General features: G+C 43.6%; 1 protein-coding gene across 1 annotated transcript in view; it reads left to right on the top strand.

The window, feature by feature from the left end:
- Positions 1-14729, top strand: part of CFAP54 (cilia and flagella associated protein 54) — a gene marked incomplete at both ends in the record, with an annotated part of 273781 nt that overhangs the window by 83059 nt on the left and 175993 nt on the right. Inside the window, 4 exons of the mRNA XM_080935383.1 lie at positions 5810-5935; positions 7705-7819; positions 10546-10635; positions 11646-11772. Coding sequence (XP_080791509.1) covers positions 5810-5935; positions 7705-7819; positions 10546-10635; positions 11646-11772 — 458 coding nt within the window. The remainder of the gene's footprint in view (positions 1-5809; positions 5936-7704; positions 7820-10545; positions 10636-11645; positions 11773-14729) is intronic.

Consider the following 14729-nt stretch of genomic DNA (forward strand, 5'->3'; position numbering starts at 1 on the left):
GACGAATCTCTCAATATATGCATTATTAGAAGTAAATAGAGGATAAGGGTATGAATTGGACTTTGTAATACAGATGCTAAGTTGGGTTTCTTGAAAGACAAGAATCGTCCTTGAAAGACAAACTTCTGAGTAACCCAGAACTAAAGCTGCCACTGTGGCTGAGGAGGGGTTGGGGGAATGTTGACATGGATTCTAGCCAGGACCATGGTTGTGCAAATTTATGATTGTTACAGAAAGTGTGTGTCTCTGACAGGACACACACACACACACACAACAAAGTAAGAAGCAAGGAAGAGAGTATTTATTTTTAAAGATGAAGTAATGAAATAAGTTTAAACCACTTTCCCAAGTGTGGATGATCTTAGAAGACAGGCTTCCAGGAGAGCTTGAAATGTAGGTTCTTATCTAGACAGTACTTCAAGAGATACATCTAAAATGTCGAGGACAATGGTAATGTGCAAAAACCTACCGACAAAAAAACCACAGGGAGATGGTGATTCTCACACTAGAGAGAGCAGAGTTCAGAACCGCAAACATTAACCAGAGACAGGATAGCCATGGTGCACTGTCCCGGGCTGTCCCGGGCTGACCTCCCCCTGCTGTCGGAAGGCTTCAGATCAGTTACATTCCAGTCTCAAAGACAGGCTCCACGTCGGGCATAAAAGACTAAGGCTTCCCCCTCCTCAATTCTTAGAGCTACAAAAGGGACAGAGTCTGAAATTAAAATAAACCTTGAATTTTTTTTATAACAGCAAATTGCAAGAAAAATAAGATTATGTGAAAGATGCCACAAAGACATTTGATAACACTTAGCAACCTTTCCTATGAAAATTGCTAGTGAGCGTGGAATGAAGGGGGTGGCTGAATCATGATTAGGACACTTACCCGAATTTTAAAGCAAGTATCATTCGAAATGGCAAACCTCTAAAGCCATTTCCTTAAACACTGGGCCCAGGAGGGACTTTGAACTGGAAGTCCTTATTTCCAGGGGTTTCCTCTTGTGCACCAGACATGGATTTGCAATGCCTTTGGAGTCATAGAAAGGGAAGATGTAGCTTATTTGCGATTGGAGGGGTCCCAAACATCTTGTAAGGAACAACTAGAGTCATAGGAAGACTATGTCAAGTGGGTGTATAAATTGAGCAGATCTGAGTGATAGTTTTAGTTCATGTCAGGAAGCGTTAGGGATAAAGAGGGCACACTGTACTATTTAAAACTCAGCAAAGTGTCAGCGAACCTGCATGAACGAACTGAAATCTTGCCAAGGATACACATTCAAATTTGAGCATATGGCAGGCCACCCCAAGTTCCTGTATACAAAGGGAGAAAGTCTGTAGCAGAAATATAAAGCTTTCCTAAAATAACACTTAAATTTAATGCAGTTTTAATTGTAATCCCCACGGGTTTTTTTTTCTAGAATCGTTTAAACAGTCTCAATAGATACGAAAACTCACCACAAAGCCACCTTAGTAAAAATGGTATTACCAGCATCGTGGGCATATCGATTGGTGGACTAGATTAGAGGGTTTAGGTCCAGCAGCTGTCTCTGGAAGAGAGGAGTGTGTTACACAGGTAGCAGTTTGATTGGCTGTGGAGACCCTGCTCTGTTATGGCTTCCAGTGTGGGGGACCCTAGTGTAAGGGATGTTCATCTGAAGTAAAGCCAGATCCCTACCTCCCACCACAATAACCTCCGGCTGGATCCAAGGAAGTCTACATGGCCTTGGAGACAGGGGTCACCTTCCTCAGCAAGGGGGACACATACCAAAAAATATTGCTAGTTGTAGCTGGAACACTTTGACGGCAAGAAATTATAAGCACAGTTAAAGGCAAAATGTCAGATTGGGAAAATGCCTGGTAGGTAGGTGACTGGGTTTTCCAGACAATATGCAGATTTTGTTTTGCTTTGTTTGTAGCATTTCATAAAAAGGAGAATGGGGTTTGTTAAACCTCATAGAGCATGGTCAAAGAGTTGATTTAAAGGTATAGCACTGAGCAGGCGAGGAGCCTTTGAGGGCTTTCGATCCAGGGACGGTAAAATGGGATTTGAATTTTAGAGAAAGAAATGATTCAGGTTGCAGGACAGCTTGTAATTTGGAGGGGACACGACTGGGGGCAGTGATAACTGGTGAAACAGGGCATGTGAGAAGCAGAGGGGACAGAAGATAGGTTCAAGAGTTCTTTATGAGCTTAATCGGGAAGCTGGCAATCCGTCCCATGTAAGGGAGAAGGGATGAGAAGGCACGGCCTGCGTTAGTAAGCTACCGATGTGTTCTGGTCAGCTGGATAAGCACAGTGACTTCAGCTAAGCCCAGATGAGGAATAGTTTCCTGTGTACTGAAGGAGAAACTGATGTGCTCTAGATAGACTCAATTCTAAGGCTTGCAGAAAATCCGAAGAAGTGCTCCCCAAGTGATCCTGTGGGCCTGGAGCTCAGAAGAGAAGAATTACACATATCATCAGAGGGTACTGACCAAGGCTGAAGCAGTAGCAAGTTAGGAGGCTGCCAGTCAGGCTGTTGAGAGAAAAGGAAAGAGTCACCCATAAGTTGCAAAGATGCACTTGCTCCAGGGAGCAGCTTGTGCTTCCAAACCCTAGGCAGGGGGAGGAATCTGATGAGGCCCCCCCACCTGTCTGTTATTCCCCCTCATCTTCACCCCATCCTCACCCTTCTCAGCCTTTCTGCAACATTCATCTGTCTCCTTAACTTGCTGTAAACACTGGCAACTCCTGCCCTCATAGGGCGTGGTCAAAGAGCCGAGTTGCTTTATGTTGCTAAGCTCATTAGTATTGTGCTGGGCCTAGAGTGCCCCTGCTGCCTTTCTATTATTATTATTATTATTATTGTTGTTGTTGTTATTATTATTATTATTATTATTTTAATATTTTTAAATCCTATTTTATGTGTGTAAGTGGTTTTTGCCTGCATGTATGGGCACTGTGTGTGTGCCTATGTGTGTGTGTGTGTGTGTGTGTGTGTGTGTGCCTGGTGCCCTTGGGAGTCAGAAGAGGGTGCTGAATTCGCTGGAGCTGGAGTTACAGATGGTTGTGAGCTGTCATTTGGGAACTGAAACTGGTCCTCTGCAAGAACAAGAGCTTTTAACCATTGGACTATCTCTCAAAAACCCATACTACTATCTTCAGAGAATGTTTACCTGCTTGGCCTTTCCAGGAGGGGAGGGGGCAGTGTGCACTCTTCTTCAGAACACTGGGGACAACCAAGCACCGTACTTAAAGGCCAGTGACCACTACAGAGCTCCACCCCAACAAATACTCCAAGGTATCTGGTAACTTCCCAACAGCAAGTCTTCTGTTAAGGACAGACACAATGAACGCTGCTTCTCAGTTGTCTAAGACATTTTAATTTAATATGGAGGGAGTTGGGGGGCGGTACAGGGGCAGGGATGAAGAGGCAGAAGGCGGTCCTTGCAGGTTGCCTGCTCACAGTGAGGAGGTAGAAATACCAGTGGATTCCAGAGATAACAACTGTGGAAGATGGGGGAGGATGCTGGTTCCATTAGTAGTTAGGCCCCTGGGGCGGTCTACATCCTTAGACCCTCTGGCTCCTACCTTCAGCCCTGGGCACATGCACGTGGCTCTGTGCATTACCTGGCTTGCTAGTGATATTTCTACCTTCTCTCCACTTGCTTGAGGAGTCAGGCGATTACCTTATGTCATACAAGAAGTGACCCTGAGGACTTCTTACCTTGCAAAAAAATATAGAGATCAAGATACTTCAGCTGTGCTTTTCCCCAGCTGGTATGTTGGGCAGTTGCCATTCTAGAAGTTTCCTTTTCTCTGGCCTATAGTTCCCAAAATCATGGGCTATCTCTGAATCCCAGATTTTAGGTGTTTATGGGATTGTATCATTTGATACAGCAGATCTAGGTTTTCTCTCAGAACTTGTGAAACTCAGTCAAACAACACTGTTTTCTCTTCTGAAGAAAAAGAATCTTTTCAGAGGATTCAGTCTTTTTAATGTGAGCAACAGACCCCCCTTTCTAGGTTACTGCAGTTCCAAATGAGGTGCCACCCCTGAGAGTTGTCATCTCACCTTTTTTTTTGCATTGTTTTAACATTGTCAGTGCCAAACATTTGTCACACAGGAGCATTTCTGTCCGTTATTTGGCATGTTGGATAGAATGAGCCCTGTTTTTCTTGTCGTTAGAAAAATCAATTCTTATTTATTGCTTTCTCATATATATTCAGACAAGAGGTTGTGTGGCTCTGTCTGAAGCCAAATGGAAGCACAGGTTGAGCAGCTGCATTGTGTCTGGCTGTGGTTTTCTGTGATGGTATTTCTTTATGGTCAAGAGAAGACTCTTGGGTCACGAGTGGTAGCTACGCGTATCCAGATTCACACAAACATATTTAGACTTAGTGGGCCCTCGGGGTTTACCACGCATGTGTTCCTTTTCCTTTCTGGAGTCACTACAGTGGACAGTACACAAGCCAGATGACTGGCCACAAAATCTTGGAGTTGATGGTAGAACCAGGCTCATCATGATAAGGTAGAACAAAGCTCTGGAAATAAGGGAAGGCAGGTCACTAGGAAACGTACTCAGCCACAGAGAGACACAAGACATGCACTGGTTCCAGAACACGGAGGTGTCGGGATTGTGCTTGGCTGAGTAAGGACATTGGTGATGAAAGATTACAGGTGAGAAGTGGACAAGGGCCAGGCTGGGAAGGGCAAAGAGAGACTGCTGGGTAGTGTGTGAGAAGGATGGCGTGGGTTTACCCTTGAAGAATCAATGTGTGCTTCCTGGGGTGGCTTGAATGTGCTTGGCCCAGGGAGTAGCACTCATAGGAGGCATGGTATGGCCTTGCTGCAGTAGGCATGGCCTCGTAGGAGGGAGTGTGTCACAGTGGGGGATGGGCTTTAAGACCCTCTTCTGAGCTGCCTGGAAGCCAGTCTTCTCGCAGCCTTCAGATGAAGATGTAGACCTCTCAGCTCCTCCATGCCTGCCTGAATGCTGCCATGTTACTGCCTTGATAATGGACTGAGCTTCTGCACCTGTAAGCCAATCCCAGTTAGATGTTGTTCTTGTAAGAGTTGCCTTTGTCATGGTGTCTGTTCACAGCAGTAAAACCCTAACTAAGACACTTACTCTCAGCTTTTCATAGAATCTGCCCACCCATCTACTGAGGTGTCTTGCAAATCACTGACTTAGCACCCCTCCACATTCAAGATATCACATGGTCAGGAATCGTGCCACTCCCCACACAGAAAGCAACTTGAGATGAGGCAGGCATGATAGTATATGCCAATAATCTATAATCTCAGCACTCTGTAGGTAAAGACAGGAACATCAGGAGGTCTGGATCACCCTGAGCCACTCAGTGAGTTAATGCCAGCCTAGGCCACATGAGAATGTCTCAAAAAACAAAACAAACAAACAAACAACAACAACAACAACAACAAAAAACACAAGCAAGCAACCAAGCACTCAGAACAAAAGGTGTGGGTATATGACCTTAAGAAACAATCATTTTAATATGGCTTTAAAAGTAGAAAGAGTTTAACAGTGGAGCGCTATACCACAAAGCATAAGGCTCTATAGTCCAGAGAGATAGGAAATGCATTATTGATAAGCTGTTATCAGTTCTTTATTTAAAGAATAGTAGAGTTACATAATTTCAACTCTAGAGATACATAATCTGGAGGTAAGTTTACCATTTTCTTAACACTTGTGAGGGATTGTTAGGCTCACAGGACTTAGGGGAATTTGAATTTATGAAAAATTATGCATTGCATTTGGAAACAGAAAGGCATCCAACAGAGATAATTAATACTTATTTTTAATTAGATTCTACGTTCCTGGAAGGAATACGACCTGGCAATAATGCTTATAAATTATGGGAAGAAGATGTTGGATATCACATCAGGGTGCAAGTCTCTATTTGGGATTGACCAAGAGGAAACTGCAGAGGAGGTAATTTGTTTTGTTTGTTTCTCTCTTTTATATATTTATCTGTTTCATTTAATCATTAAACACATTAGAAGTCTATCAATTTGTCATCTTTACATCAAAGAAAGTGATTTCATTAAGAACTTCTTTAACTTAAAAAATATTCGAAAAGATATGGTTAGGAGGTAGTTCATGCTTCAGGTACTGAATGCAAGGTAGCTGGGGCTAGACCTTTCTACTTTCAGTTGGACACTGGACGTAAAAGAGGGTTTTTTAGGAGGCATTGAGTCAAAGTTGCTTTGTTCTGAGTGCTTTGCTGAAGGTGGTGAATGTATAGCTGAGTCACAGACACCAAACTGTTGCTCATTTTGAGAGTGACTTTTGATATGTACTTCCTATGAAGGGGCCTTGGAGGGACTTAGGCTCCATTGCTTTTTGTTGGAATGCTGTGGTCTAAACACGTTTGTAGGTGAGGTTGTGAGATGTTGCTGGGGCACACCAGGAAGGGCCTTTGTCCTCTTACCTCGAGTTAGACTGCTTCCATACCTCTCTCCTGAGATAGAGAGGCAAGACAATTTGTTGGCTGGAAAGGTTTCCAAATCATCCTGCCTTGAGGACACTTGAAGCTGTCACATCTTTTGGGAGACTAGGATGTGCGGTTTGCTTTGCCTAGAGAAATTTTGATTAAGCTGGAGACAACCTGGGTTTGTTGTTTTAAAGCCAATTGTTCAGTCTGTCTGATGCCCCCTGGGTCATCCGGACCTTGACTCAAGGCTCTGAGCCTTAGCAGTTTCATGGGTGGGTCTCACACTATTCTCCTGGGAGTCTTTGGCCCAGCAAGGTGTTGTGACACTTCCCACTGACCAAGGTTGGAGGATCTGCTAATTTGTCAGAGATAGAAATCACTGGAGCCCCTAGTAACCTCTTCTAAGAATAAAGAGGCTTAGAGGGTTTTGTTTGTGACAACGAGAGACAGTGAAGGTCAATTCTCAGTCTCAGACAGAGAAACCAACCTGGGCACATAGGCCAGCACTTAATTTGCTCTTTACTGATTCTGTTAGGCTTTAGTGAGAGGCAGAGCAGTTGGGACAAGAGCTGGGTTGTATAGGGGCTCCCCCTGGAAAGGCAGGACAAAAGAACACAAGTGCCTTCCTGAGGGCTGGCTGGCTGGGATTTTATTTTGAGAATTTTGGAGGTGACAGCTACTTTAGGAAGAGAGCAGCAACTGGAGATGTTCCACAGAAGGTAGGGTGCTTTTCTAGGCCTGGGTTTGGTCCCCAGCTCTGCATAAACAGACTGTGGTGGAGCATGTTCAGAATCCCAGCACTGGGGACGAGCAAGATCAGAAGCAAGATCAGAAGCTCAAAAGTCATCCTTGGCTACTTAGTGGTTTGAGGACAGCCTGGGCTACAAAAGATACTTTTTCAAAACACACCTACACACACCTACACACACACACACACACACACACACACACACCCCATCATCACCACCACCACGATCTTCACTATCACCTTCACCAGTTCTGGAAGGTGCTGGCTTAGAGTGGGAATTCCTGGAAAGGAGAGACAGGAAATGGGAACATTTTGGTTCTCTCCAAGTAACTCTTAGCACTTTTAGCTAGAATGCAGTATCAGTGACTGTAAGTTGCTAATTATTGTGGGCTGACCGCTCAGATCACAGTCCTGCCTACCAAACAGAAAAGAGAGAAACAGAGCATAAAACAAGTTCTTTGAAAATGCCAGTTTCCCTAACACATTGAGATACATTTTGACATTTACCAATGTTTCTAGGGTACTTCTAAGAAAACTTCAAAAACCAAGAAGTCGCAGCAGGTGCTGGTGCCCGAAAAGATAAACGAACAGCTGGCCTTGTTGGAGACACATCTACTCAAAATGACAAAGCAACGTAATGTTTTTCCCTCTTGTATATGTTTAGCATTATGTTTCTCAAAAGGAGAAAATATCTCGTGGAAGGAATTATGATGAGATTAGTATTTGCTAAACCCTTTAAGGATTATACAGTGTGTCTACATCAAGCCATTAATCCTAACAACACCTTATTAATAGGACTTTACTCACTGCTTTTTACAGGTGTGCCTCCTAATGATAAGGGATTTACTTAGACTTGCCTGGGTGACTTGGACTTGGGCCCATGTCTTCCAGCTTTAGAGATTTTTTTTTTTTTGTTTTTGTATTTTTATGTTTCTGGTTTTTTTTGTTTGTTTGTTTATAACCTTGGCACCGTTGATACTTTGGTTCAAATAGTTCTTTGCAGATTGTCTCAGTTAAGGATGTTATTGCTGTGATGAAGCCCCATGACCAAAAAGCAACTTGGGGAACAAAGGGCTTATTTAGCTCACACTTCCATTTTGCTATTCATCAGAGGAGGAAGTCAGGACAGGCAGTCAAACAGGGTAGAAACCTGGAGGAAGGATCTGATGCAGAAGCCATGGAGGGTACTGCTCACTGGCTTGCTTTCCCTGGCTTGCTCACCCTGGTTTCTTATAGAACCCAGGACCACCAGTCGAGGGATGGCTCCACCCACAATGGGCTGGACCCTCCCCCATCAATCACTAATTAAGGAAGTGCCTTACAGCTGGATCATATGAAGGCATTTTCTCAATTGAGGCTCCCTCCTCTCAGATGACTCTAGCTTTTGTCAAGTTGACATAAAACCAGCCAGCACAATAGGGGTGTTTCTGTCCTGGGCATTGAAGGATGTGTGACAGCATCCCTGGACCCGGGGCTCGTGGGAGCAGAATGCGTGGGTGACCTCAGATTGGGAGTTGCTGTCCTAAAGGCAACTGTGCTAGGGAGAAGCCCCAGGATGGTGTGATATCGAGGTGGTCTGAGCCTCGACCTACATGTAGTGAGTAGTGAGGGGTGAGCCTAAGTTTAGGTCATCATCCTAGAGAACTCCAGGGTGGGCTGATGTGTTACTGTAACGATTAGCTTTTTGAACTTTGCAGTTTGCAAAGACACCTGGGAATTTGATTTATTTTTTGAAAATTGTTAGTTGTTTCCTAAGCATACTGAGTAAGGCAGAGAAAAAGGGGGCTTACACGTTGTTGTCCCGTGCGGGTGGGCTTCTGGGAACAGGGTAAGCCCAGGGTCCCACCTGCTTTTATAATACGCTTTGGCTATGCCGTTGGCTCGCTCTCATTTTCAGCATATTTTTTTTTCTGTTTCAGGCTGAGTTTTTGAGCCTGATGTTATATTGTTCTCATAATCGGCAAACCTACTGTAGGGCAAACTTTAATTATCTAATTACATGCATAAAAGTATGATTTCTTAAAAATGTAAAGTGAATTATTTATCCCAATACCAACAAAATTTTATTAGGAAATAAAACCTATTACTAGCTACACAGTAAACTCAATAACAATAAAAATGATTTTGCGCAGGGGTCGCCTATGTGTGAAACATCATTTTAAATACGTTAAATAATCGCACAAAATCTGTATAACAACCAGATAAGGAAATTGTTCTTATATCCACTTTAAAGGCTAAAACTTAGAGGCAGAGATGTTAAATACAGCCCACCCAGGCCCACCCCACCCCATTCCACCCCCAACATCAAATTTCACAGTTTAAGAAATGTCATGGTTAGAGCTTAAACAGAGTTGTGCAGGTTGGTGCATACAAGTAGTCACAGAACTCTGGAGGCTGAGGCAGGAGGACCACAGATTTCAGGTGGGCCCCTGCTATGTAAGGAGTTCATGTCTTAACACCAAGAAAGTGGAATGTGACCCACATTGACTCCGGTGGCTGTGCTGTAGTTTAAAGCTTTTAGAATGACTCCCTAAGGATGGGGTTAGTGTCATGGCTAGATCTTGTTGGTTGGCCCTGATGTGTTTATAAAAAGATGAAGAAAAGGTATGTCCTGGGTTTTGGCACCAATGTTAGAAAAATGATAAAGAGAGTGGAGGGGATATGTTCTATGGAGGTGTAGTGAGGTGTGGGGGGAAGGGGGATGCCTCTGGCAGACCCCTGTTGGGCATCCCTTCTTCCTGGGGGACCAGCCACACAATGTCGACGGTATGGTATAGTATGGTATAGTATAGTATATTATAGTACAGTATAGTATAGTATAGAGTTTATTCAGGGTATGGGGAGGGGTGTTAAGAGGGTAGTGGGGGAGAGAGAGGAGTAGAGAAGTAGAGACTGGCAATGAGCATATGGAGAGAGAGAGAGTGGGAAAGGGAATGGGTAGAGGAGGGACAAAGGGGTAAGAGCAAGAAGGCAAGAGAAGAGAGCAAGAGAGTGAGGAGGGGGCAAGCAGCCCCTTTTATAGTGCCTGGTAACTGTGGGGCGGAGCATATCTGGCTGTTGCCAGGTAACTGTGGGATGGAGCATATCTGGTTGTTGCCAGGTAACTGTGGGGTGGAGCATATCTGGCTGTTGCCAGGTAGCTGTAGGGGTAGAGTTTGGAAGAATTCTAACAGGCCTCTTAAATTTTAAGGAAAAGGAAAGCAATGGATCTTTTTTACCCTACCTTCCTCCATTCTTTAGTTTTTGTTGAGTAATTCCCCTATTGTAAACAAACAAACGAGCACCCTCTAGCAGGTTTGTATTTTGTTGTTGAATTCCAAAGAAAACTTAGGGTTTACTAATTTTTTTTTCTTACTTTAGTCATCTCAGCTGAACTGTCTGGAGCAGAGGACCCGATCTTCCTTTACCCTGTGGTTCTAAACTGGACTGTGAAGGGTGCCATGAAGGAAGGTGAGTGGCCAGAAGTGGCTTCTCCTGCAGGCGGCTTCTGGTGTCTGCTCAGAGGCTCCTCGGGTGCTGGGCATTCCCACCCAGCCCTGGACTGCTGCGTAACTGAGACATAAAGTCCGGGAAGAAAGACCTTGTTTGAAGCAAACTGTGTCATTATGCAGCTGACAAAAGGAAGGGCGCTCGTAAGTGCCACCATTTTAAAGTTCAGCTAGGTAGTGAGGGCTACACTTCTGTTTAGCCCTGAGGGATGTGGGGACAAACCAGTGTAAGAAGTGAGTAGTGCTTTCTTCTGATAGCCATGGGCCACAGGCAGCTTCAGCCAAATCTTTCTTTTTATTGTTTGTTGTTGTTGTTGTTTTGTAGAATAAACCAAATATGTAGTGTAAAATTATCAGTGGCCCTTGCAATAAAACAGTAGCTCATCCAACATACACTCCTTTAAAAAGAAATCTAACCAGTAAGGGGGCTCATCCTCTGCAAGAGAGTAACCCTCTCTCTCTCTGCTTGTAGTCCTTCTCTGAGAAGGGGCCTCACAAGATCCTTCCTTGAATGTGGACTGTTACTGCCATTGTTCAGGCTGATACAGTGTTGCAATGGCTGTAGGCAAAGGGGTTTTCACATAGATGTATCAGTTCGGGTTAGGGGCCCTATGGTGTGGCTTTCTGTAATCTGTGATGGTCTCTCTCTGCTGCCAAAGGAAGTGGTGAGAACTACATTTATCTGTGGGTATAATTTTTTAATACAAGTATATATATTACAGGGACTTACTAGGTTGTATTTATATAAAATCATTTGTGCGTATACGTGTATGTAACAATGATTTTAAAAAAAGAGACCATGATTTTAAGAGGGGATGGAGGGGGGCATGGAGAGATAGGGAAGGGAGGGGAGGAATGGTGTAACTCTAAACACAGATTAATAGGCATGCGTGCCAGCACTAAGAACCTTGAAGAACCGTTACTGGGGACAGGGGTGACTAACTCTCCAATGAACGTCTCGTTTTTTTATAGTCATGAAATTTAAGCAGAGACCGAGATTCCTGGAATTCTTTACACAAATCATGCTCAAGTGCATGAACGACGAGAAGTTTCACCTCATGGTGGAGATATCTGTCCCTGTTCATGACTTCTTGAAAAGGTACATGCCATTGTGGCTCTGTAAATGCCAGTGACTTTTATAAAGGTAGAGGGAAAGTGTGGCAGATGTAAATAAACAGAGAAGGTTTGTGTCTCTGTGGGCAACTGACTGACCATAAAAGTATTTCTGCACCCGAGCTAAGCAGGCCGACCGCAACTCCTTTCCATCACCACTGGCAAACACAGCAGGCCGCTTCCCCTGGGGCACTATGAGTAAATGTCTCTGCAGCTGTCAGTTCTCACTGGAGCTTCAGAGTCCAGTTTGTGTGTGCATCACGTGTTCCTGATTCTGTCACAGTGAGCAGAGCCATTTCTTGGAGCTCCCCTTTGAGTATATGGATAAGACATTCTCGGAAGTAATAGGCCTTAAAGGCCCCTCTATTTCCTAAGCGGGAATGATGGTTTTTACTCTCAAACAGAACTACAATGTCTCACACCAGATACATTCACCTTGTCCTCAGACCACTGACACGTGGGGTATAAACCTACCATGTCCCATCTGAATAAAAATAACAGCAAATAACATGGTGTTTATTTTTTTAAAATGCCACCAAAAGGAAGGGAATCAACACAGAAGCATTTTTTCTACAATAGACACCTCGTTTCTGAAAGCCAAAGCTTGGAATATTTTCAAAAGCTGGAGGAGAATGTTTATTAAGTACACTAGGCCATGGCGATCAGAGAGCTGGCCAGAATTAGAAAGTCGTATTCAACTGAAAAGCAGTCAAAACTTGTAAAAGGCAGAAGTTGTCTGTAGTGTTCAGGCAAGTTACAAGGATCATCAAAGTCAACAACAACAACAACAACAACAACAACAGTAATAAAATAGTAATGACAGCTGGTCTGAAAGCTCAACAGATGATATGAGTAGTGCCATCACAAACGCCTGAGCCTGAAGACTGAGTGGAACCTCTGGCTTAGACAGTTCCAGATGCATAAACTGTGAGGCCTATGAGATCCTTTCATAGGTCTTCATTCGGTCGGGGTTGCTAGGGAACGGAGCAGACATAGTACTCATGTCTGTTGGCTCACATTCATGGCGGACTTCTGCATGTGCAATATTTCATCCTGTGAGTCTCAGTCAGGGTTCCTATTCCTGTACAAACATCAGGACCAAGAAGCAAGCTGGGGAGGAAAGGGTTTATTCAGCTTACACTTCCACATTGCTGTTCATCACCAAAGGAAGTCAGGACTGGAACTCAAGCAGGTCAGGAAACAGGAGCTGATGCAGAGGCCATGGAGGGATGTTACTTACTTGCTTCCCCTGGCTTGCTCAGCCTGCTTTCTTATAGAACCCAGGTCTACCAGCCCAGGGATGGCACCACCCACAATGGGCTGGGCCCTCCCCCCTTGATCACTAGTTGAGAAAATGCCTTACAGCTGGATCTCATGGAGGCATTTCCTCAACCGAGGCTCCTTTTTCTGTGATAACTCCAGCTTGTGCCAAGTTGACACAAAACTAGCCAGTACACTGTGCTAGGACGATTTCCCTCTGCGTTTCTCTAGCTCACAGCATCACGTGTCATGCTTAACAGGGATACGGATTAGACTTTAGCCTTTGTAGTCTATGAGATGTTTCAGCACCACCAAAAACAACCTTTAGGTGTTTTATGCCACCTTTTTGTGCCCAATGTAGGTGACTTTAAACAATGATGATCCCATGGCTTAAAATGCCATGCACAGACATGGGGAGTTGGCCTGGCTGTAAAGAGTACTTCCTGCTCTTTATAGGCCCCTGGCTTTGTTCGAAGCATCTGTGTTGGGCAGTGTACAGCTGCATGTAGCTCCAGCTTTCGGTGACTGATGCCCTCTTCTGGCCTCTGTGCTCACTTGTATTCATGTGTGCATGCGTGTGTGCACACACACATACGAATACACCCAATTGAGAAAAAAATCACTTGAAAACACACCTAAAGAAGAAAGATGCAGATATACTAGCAGGATAAGGTTATGACTCCGTTCCATAGAGAATGTCTCTCAAAGCTTTTAAAAGACAACAGTAATGAACAGGAAACCTCACCTGTCATAGGTAGCCAGGGTAGCAGCTGTGGACAGATCCTTAGCTTTAGAAACGTCTATTACAGAGCAGAGAAAAAGAGATTAAATGTGTTTTTATTAAAGTCAAGAAACAATAAAAAGCAAATCAAAGAAAGACACAGGAAAATAAAAATAAAAGTAGAAAAGCATCGATTATGTTGGTTTGAAATCAGTTCAGTTGCCATAAAGCATCATTCTTTGGGAGTCCGAGCAAAAGAAGAAAATTTCCATGTAGCATAACCATGAGAGGAGACTCATGGGTAACAGGGACAGAAAATAAATTTAAAACCATAGTTGAAGGTGATGAGTCCCTGGAAAAGATTATAACAGCTGAGAAAAGCAACAGAAACATTTGGATAGCTCAACCTCGTTCAGGGCAATTCTTTCACAGTTTTAAATTTTAAATTTCATATTTTTATTTTATTTTGTATGCAGCTAGTCACATATCAGTACGGCTTTCTAGTCAACTCGGTTCATCAGAGAGTAAACAAGTAGGAAAAGGTACGAGCCAAGTGTCCTGAGCAATTTACAGAGGAAGAATCACCAATAAATACCAGCCCAGAAGTCCAGCTGTAAAATAAAGATTGATTCTCAGTGCAGATAGAGTGGGAAATAAGAAAACATAATTGTCACCAGGAGCCACAGGAACCATTAGGAGTTTTCTAAAAAATTATCTGGTAAATTTAATGATTATTCCGGTAAAATTAAGATCATATGATTCTCTATTAAATTAAGCTCCAAACAAGGGGACTCATTTTACCTTCTGACAATTAGCATTGCTCCACAAGTTCTTGCCAGTATATTAAGGGAAGAAATTAGATCGGGAGATTTTATGATTACCACAGCATGGAGAATTAAAAATGCTAAACAGATTCCACAGTGAAGTCCTCTGAAAATGGAGACATTGGCAAATTATTGTTT

The sequence above is a fragment of the Micromys minutus genome (assembly GCF_963924665.1).
Source record: "Micromys minutus genome assembly, chromosome: 22".
Taxonomy (NCBI): Eukaryota; Metazoa; Chordata; class Mammalia; order Rodentia; family Muridae; genus Micromys; species Micromys minutus.